The sequence below is a fragment of the Hylaeus volcanicus genome, chromosome 2 (genome assembly GCF_026283585.1).
Source record: "Hylaeus volcanicus isolate JK05 chromosome 2, UHH_iyHylVolc1.0_haploid, whole genome shotgun sequence".
Lineage (NCBI taxonomy): Eukaryota > Metazoa > Arthropoda > Insecta > Hymenoptera > Colletidae > Hylaeus > Hylaeus volcanicus.
The window spans coordinates 30,395,163-30,403,207 of NC_071977.1; the positions used below are offsets into that span (position 1 = coordinate 30,395,163).

The 8,045-nt window shown below is 44.5% G+C and overlaps 1 protein-coding gene across 1 annotated transcript in view; it reads right to left on the reverse strand.

The window, feature by feature from the left end:
- Nucleotides 1-7,926, reverse strand: part of LOC128872470 (uncharacterized) — an 18,420-nt gene extending 10,494 nt beyond the window's left edge. Inside the window, exon 1 of the mRNA XM_054115203.1 lies at nucleotides 5,758-7,926. Coding sequence (XP_053971178.1) covers nucleotides 5,758-6,050 — 293 coding nt within the window. The 5' untranslated portion in view covers nucleotides 6,051-7,926. The remainder of the gene's footprint in view (nucleotides 1-5,757) is intronic.
- Between the last annotated feature and the right edge of the window lie 119 nt (nucleotides 7,927-8,045).

An 8,045-nucleotide genomic window follows, 5' to 3' on the forward strand; every position in this document is an offset into this window, starting at 1 on the left:
AATCTGATGTCGGAATTTCAAAATTCAAAATGGCGGATCCAACATGGTTAACCCTCATATTAAAAATATTAAATTTCTATGAATTTCGTATAAAAAATTTCTACGTTTATAGAACAACATAGTTGGAACAAATTCACAGAAATAACAATAATAAATTAAAAGTTAAATCGAAATTAAGGATTTGTTTGAATGCCGCGAAAACAATCTCCCCGACATAATATTTAAAACATGAATTTTTTTTAAATATAATCCATGTCCTGTAAACGTTACTCAAATATCAAACCGTTTAAACGCTCGAAGATTCGTCGACTTTGAACCTCTGCGTGTCAGTAAGCAATTAATATTTTTATAAATTTCGAACGGAATTTAACGCACGGATGTTTTCCGAATGCACGACCAGTTCGGTTGAACATCGATATCGAGTTTTCTAGCGGAGGCGCATCGCTCGTATATTAGGTCGAAACAGTACAGTTTCCCGTACCTCTTCGCTTTCGTACTTTTCGCGGGCAAAGCCGCGACGCGTAACGGGCCGCTACCGCGAAGAAAAGTAAAATTGACGAGCCGCCAATAAATACTGTTGTCAGCGATCGCTCGTAACTCATCGTCGGTCCAGTTGGTCAACGGAGAAATCCGACGCGAACAGGTTACGACGAGTCGTTCGTTCGACATTCAGCAGGCGTGCGGACAAAGAAAATTTTCACGGAACTTTCTACGGTCGCGTACCGCGATGAGAAAAGGTTAACGATGCCGCGCCAACCGTGACCAAAGCATCGAGCACCGGCTAGAATGAGTGCTCGCTTCTTTCGCGACGACAATCGCGATCGTCGACCGATTAATATCGTCGGAATTCGATCGCTGCCAAACGCCAGCGACAAACGTTCGTTTCGTTCGAGAGATCGCGCGCGAGAACGCGCGCAAAAGAAAGCGAAGCCACGCTTCTGGTTTTCGCGCGTTTTCGGAACGGGCGCCGGTGAAATTTGTTTTCGATGAACCGCTGACGCGCAGGATTTATGGTTCTCGGTCGCGCGGACAACTGGTGTCCAACTTTTACCGGAAATCGAAACATGCGTGGTATCCAGCGGAAAAAGAAGCAAGGAATCAACGAAGGAAGGACGCATGCGATCGAAAAATCGATGCAATCAATCGTTTCGACGGAGAAAGTCGTACTTATTAAAGACACACATTTTTGCCGAATTTTTCAACCGCTATTAACGCACCCTAGGAGTTACGTGAACTACGCGAACTACGATCACAATTTTCCCCTTAGGTCCTCGATTGTAAATTGCAAGGAGGTCGACCGAACGGAAAACGAAAACGTGGATTCCTCGAGGAGCGCGACCTAAAAATAGCCCTCGTTTTTGGCAAGAAGTAAAGCCGACATTTCGTGTAATTAGCGGGCGTCGATAAATGAGAGAGAGACTGTTGTTCGCGCGACTAGGAATCTCGGAGGAAAAGTCCGCGTCCCAGTTCCCCCGGCACCGTTTCGCGGCCAGCGCGTCGGCGACGACGTTTTTCGAAGAGGTAATGGCTATAATAACGTCGGCCTGGCCACCGAATCGGAATCCTCGATCAACGTGCTCCCCGACGCGTGACCATTGTGACTCGTGCTTACGAGTTAGCATCGAGCCTGGCGATCCAGCTATCTCGACACGGCCGTTGCAAAGAAAAGAACAGAGCTAAAGATAGCGGACACTCGAACAGTCGTTGCCGTCTTCACCCTCTCGATTCCCACCCCCCTCTGTTCCTCTCTCTCTTTTCGTCCGTCCATCGCGGCTGACCTCAACCGAAATACGCGATGGACATTCGTCCTCGATCTCCGGCTTCGCTTCCCTTAACCTTTCGACTCGAAATAAGGAAGGCATCTCGCGAACCCCCGTCGCCGCGACGTCGCTTTAATTAGACGCGACGCGTTTTCGAAATATCCGAGCCGTCTCATACGCGAACGTCTTCCACCGTTTTCGCCGAACGAGAATCGTCCGAAGAGCGAGGTCTCCTCGTCGCCACTACTTCGCTTTGGACAACGATTCATTTCCAACAGAGAAACGAGCGGAATTTAACGGGGGTATCCTGAATCGCGAGGTCTAACAAAAAGCGGTTTTTCGTGAATTTTTGTAGGTTGCAAAAAAATAATTAATTCTATCGAACCTTTTATCCTATTTTCATACATGTTTGAGTAGCGTGTGAAAAAATTTCCAACAAGAAATATTCAAATCGAGTCGACTGTGACACGCACACTTGTAGGGCACCTCGCAATTAAAACCTATCGGCGGGAAAGATGCGCGTCGTAATTTTGGTTTGGCGCAAAAAAAAACCGAAAGAAATTTTCGTTTTCATACATTTTGCTTCTGTGCGTGCTAAGAAAAATCCGCAAAAATGGCGAAATGTGAAATTACTGCAAAGTTTGACAAAGAGAACGAGTTCTCTGGGTGAAAAAAGTCGCTTTAACTCGATAAAAAAGTTATTTAACATTTTATTTGTATAAATTTTCTTAGTTCGCATAAATGAAAAATGTATGAAAATGAAAATTTCTTTTGGATTGGCACAAAAAAAACCGAAAGAAATTTTCGTTTCCATACATTTTGCTTCTGTGTGTGCTAAGAAAAATCCGCAAAAATGGCGAAATGTGAAATTACTGCAAAGTTTGACAAAGAGAACGAGTTCTTTGGGTGAAAAAAGTCGCTTTAACTCGATAAAAAAGTTATTTAACATTTTATTTGTATAAATTTTCTTAGTTCGCGTAAATGAAAAATGTATGAAAATGAAAATTTCTTTTGGTTTGGCAGAAAAAAAACCGAAAGAAATTTTCGTTTCCATACATTTTGCTTCTGTGCGTGCTAAGAAAAATCCACAAAAATGGCGAAATGTGAAATTACTGCAAAGTTTGACAAAGAGAACGAGTTCTTTGGGTGAAAGAAGTCGCTTTAACTCGATAAAAAAGTTATTTAACATTTTATTTGTATAAATTTTCTTAGTTCGCATAAATGAAAAATGTATGAAAATGAAAATTTCTTTTGGTTTGGCAGAAAAAAAACCGAAAGAAATTTTCGTTTCCATACATTTTGCTTCTGTGTGTGCTAAGAAAAATCCGCAAAGATGGCGAAATGTGAAATTACTGCAAAGTTTGACAAAGAGAACGAGTTCTCTGGGTGAAAAAAGTCGCTTTAACTCGATAAAAAAGTTATTTAACATTTTATTTGTATAAATTTTCTTAGTTCGCATAAATGAAAAATGTATGAAAATGAAAATTTCTTTTGGTTTTTTTTTCTCAAATACGTATGAAAACTACTACTCAAATATGTATGAAAGTAGGATAAAAAGTTGCATAGAATTAATTATTTCTTTCCATCCTACAAAAAATTCACGAAAAACCGCCTTTTTTAGACCTCCTAATTCAGGATACCCCCTTAAACGGAAAACAAACGGATCGAAAGGGTTACGCGTTCGGGTTCGAAATTTTGCGCGGAGTGTACCACGTCGATTGCGCTATTCTCCAGAAGAAAACAATAATTATAAACAACGTGGGGTGCATAAATAACGATGAGGTCCGGCGAGCCTCGGCACGGTATCAACCAGTCTCAACGAGCGGAGAAACAGGCGCGGCGCTCTAGGCTAAGCCGTTCGGAACGAATCGTCCGGAAGCGTCGCGTTGAAAAAAAAAAGATACGACGCGTACCGTTTGTTGAAATAGTTGCTCGATGATTCAAAGACGTCGTTCGAACGGCGGACAATAGAAGAATAGAATCGGAAACGATCGAGTTCTTCCACGCTTTCATTGTGCGTTGCGAAATACGGTTACAGGGCTGCAAAAATAAATTGCACGCGGCGCTTCCGCGATCGGTCGGTATCGGTGCATGTGCATTCAGCTTTTTATAGTTCACTGCCAGCGCGCAGAAAAGTTCCTCGGCCCGTTGCGAATCGAATTTTCTTCGGATCGCTAGCCGTGAAAAGCGTGGAAATTTCAATGTCAATATTACCGCCTCTAGAGATGTACGTATCGTTTTTTTTTATTTTACTATCGAAACATGTCAAAATTAATCTAAGGTTCCGTAATCGATGCGATCGATTTCATGTCGGTATATTTCGATTTGTTTATAAAAAAGCGTTATTTATTTTTTACTAGTTTTAATTTACTGCTCCTTGCTTGAGCTATGTGAATCTGGCACCCGATTTTTCAAAAAATAAGTTTTTTTCACGGAAAATGATAGTATTCCGTTTTGTACCTTCATCAATGAACAAATAGAAACAATTTTTAAAGCGGCCAGCACCCGATATTGAGATTTTTGAAATCTGTTTTTTCCCTATTCTTTAGAATTGTTTGTACTCGTTCGTACCTCGATAGTTTAAATTTTACAAGTAACAGTTGATACGGTTGAATTGTAAAATTTAAACTATCGAGGTACAAACGTTTACGAACGATTCTAAAGAACAGGGAAAAAACAGATATAACAAATTTTGGAAATTGACGAATTCCACTCTTACGCGTATAAACAATTGCTGTAAAATTTAAACTATCGAGGTACAAACGAGATAGAAAGCGGTACAAACGTTTACAAACGATTCTAAAGAACAGAGAACGAATATTTCAATACTATCGTATCCATGAAAAAAGAATTAATGTTTGAAAAGTCGCTTGCCAGGTTCGCGTAGCTCCTTACTGGATGTGTCGTATTAATATTTGTGCAGTTAACGTTTACAAATAAATACCGTTTAGTTTGTTGATATAAAATGTATGGATCATCGAGTAACATAACCTAATATGTACCGTTTATTCGTCCATCTATTTATTCCATCGACACGGACGAGCACATTTCTGCTTTACACGAGATCAAGTTTTTCCTCGTTAGGAACGACGATGAAAATAATATTTTGCCAGTTCCGTTTAGGAAAATGCGTTGCATTTATTCCCTCGAGCGTATCGACTTCCCCGCGCGTTCGGCAGTCTTAGAAGTATCCGTAGTCTATCTACATACGATTAAATGGGATGCACGATAGACGTATGCGCTCGACGCGTTTACGTTCCGTCGTAAAACTCGAGAAATCATCGCGAACCGACGATAACCGGCGGCTAGTCTGCATTTACGGTCGCATACATATCTCAAGTCCCGGATCTCCGACGATACGACTTGCAAATCTGCGATATCGACTTCGAAACATTTCCACGTACCGAACTATCGAGAAATGGTACATTTCGAGTAGAGCAGATTTTTATCGCGTAGATCGACGTAGACCTGTTGCGGGTTCCCCTTTTTCCCCGATCGTGACTCGAAGAGAAGTTAAATCGTAGAGTTAAATCGCGCGTCGAGACGTTAAAAATTTTCGTCGCGCGTGGTTAAAATTTAATCTAGAAACGCGTAAAGTCGAGCAAACAAGTTTCGCGATACGTTTATCCGAGATAAGAGAACGCCGACGGCGAAGGTAGCTTAAAATTTGGACGTCGTGTTTACGAATCGACGAAGATCGATTAAAACCGCTAACCTCGTACGCAACCTACGTACAAAAAAAAAACGCGCTACGGACATCGGACCGTAAAGTCGAAAGATCGGAAGACGATAAACTCTGACGCACGGTGCGAGAAACGGAATCTACGTTCGTAAAAAGAAAAAAAAAGTGGTCGCAAAAAGTCGGTGGAAAATGTTCGAAGAGACGTAAACGATCGCAAACGGAGATATAACATTGCGGCGGGAATGAAAAATTCCAGCGTAAAAATAGCGTAACTAAAATACCGAGAAATCGAAGAGAGAAAGTAACGCAACGTACCTGTAAAGATCATTCTCGGTGACGATGTCTCTGATGGAATCCTCGGGATCGATGCGATCCGCCGGGACACCTGGGGGTCCCACGACCCTGGAGGACAACAAGCGACACGGCGGTGGTTTGGAGTCGGCGGCCTCGTGGAGGGCGCTGGCCGCTATCAGGTCGTCCTCGGAGGCGGTGCTCGGCAAAGGCACGCTTGGACTCGGGGAACGCGAGCCGGATATCACGCCGAGCAGATCCTCGCTCCGCGAGTGTCTCATCTCCATACCACCGAACCTCCCGGTGGTCGTTCCCATGCTTCGTCGCTCGATCTCGAACACTGATGTCTTTCTTCTCGTTGCCGCGACCTCGAACACTCCGCAGAAACCGACGATCCGGCAACCGCTGTTACTCCCATCCGGACAAGCCCTCTTCTCTTGCTAGCTCTCATTCGACTACGTCCGACTCGACGCGCGATCCGCCGATTTTCATATCCCTCTCTGTTTCTCCCGCGTTCCTCGCCGCCTTTCGCTCCTTACGTTTCGCGTATATTCCTTCGTTCCCAGCGAACCAGAATTCCTCGTGTGTATCGCGATCGTTCCCCACAAAAAAATTAATCCGACCGCTGTGCTTCGTTCGTCGAGCGTTAACCGGCGTCCACTACCGTCGTAGCCATTCGCTCGGGAATCCGCGACAACTTTTTAGACGGTCACCCTCCATTCGTGCGTGACCGTGTCCAGCGCGCTCCGTTCGACTTCGACGATCGTATCCGTCGCTTCGTTCTAGTTCATCGGCCCTCGTGTGTCCCGATTTCTCGTTACCGTCGTAACTCAGCGGGATTCGGGAACGACGGGCGACGTTCAACTAACGTCGTCGTACACACTTTCTCGATTTCCAACGGGGTAAGGTACGAAAAAACGGGGTTAACGGACCTTTTTGCGTTGGTTCGCGCGCGTTACCGACCGTGTCGCGATACTAGACCAGCATCACTGCGTTCTTCGAATGCTTTCCACGAGATATCGGGTACCGACGCGTCTAGATATTTACGTTGCGACGATCGCGAACGGTATCCGTGTGATCCAACGTCGCGGAACGATCGACGAGTCCAATCGCCGATAGAGATTCACGCCGCCATCTTCGTTGGACGATTCTACGAATCCGTGCACTTTGGATCTCGCGTCTCTCGGCGAACACGGAGCACGGAGGGCACACGCGTCGAATAGGCTCGCCTCTCGGTGATTAAAGTAATTAGAAGGAGCAGGGTGGTTCTTCGCGACGGACCATGCGCGTTGAACAAAGGCGACACGCACACTATAGTTATCTACCTGGAACGCGTCCACTTTCCGCGACGGGAGCTAGCGATAGACTGACGATCACTGGCGATCGCACTATTTCGACTGTTTACGCGCTGATTTTTCTCCGCTGTGCCACCTTTCCTTCGCGAGCCACAACCGATGTCTGCCGTAACGGGAACCAGACGGGTCGCTTCGTCCTTTCCCAAGGAAGGGGCGTGCGGGAAAGGATACACGTATACTTGCGCGCTACTGCGCGTTCGCCGCAGGTACGCGCCATCGACCAATGAACGTCCCTTGGTTCCAATTTGGTCGCAGGTAAATTTTTTTCTACCCTTCCTCCCTCGTCCTTTCCTTCGACAAATGGTTCGAATTTTCGGAACCGTTATCTTCGGGAATTCTAATTCGCACGCGACAAGCACAGCGTGTCGTCGAGACTCGAAATGATTTAAGAATTCTTTCTTCGTTTCTTTCCTCGAGTACATGATTTTCGCAAAAGTGAGGTTAGTTAGCGTCTAAGCGGATACAAAGTATTCGCTTGGCGCAGCTTCGCGGAACGCCAGACGGCACACTGTGATCGACGAGATGGTCTACGAGAATGAAATTAAAAGTAACGTGGCGAATGCGGCCTCTTATGAGCGACGATAGAACATCGTGATGTTGCAAAAGCGTCTTTCGAGCTTATCCCATCGAATAGCTGCAACGTTTACCAGAGATGATCCCATCGTTGCCCGAGACTTCTTCGATCTTGATTACCGACCTCCACGCTGTTCAATACTTTACACGCAATTTCCCTATAATTCCTAGGGTATGAAACGTATCATCGGTCTATATTCCAATAGGTGGTGCATCAATCATTTCTAAATTACTATATGCAGACGAATGTCCTTTTGAACTCTTCCTTCCGAAGCTCAGCGTAACCTGAAACAAATAACATGTAATATAAATGACAGTTCCAAATAAAACAGTGTTCATCGTAAATATTGTAATCAATTACTCAATCTGATTGCTCAGTCGGTA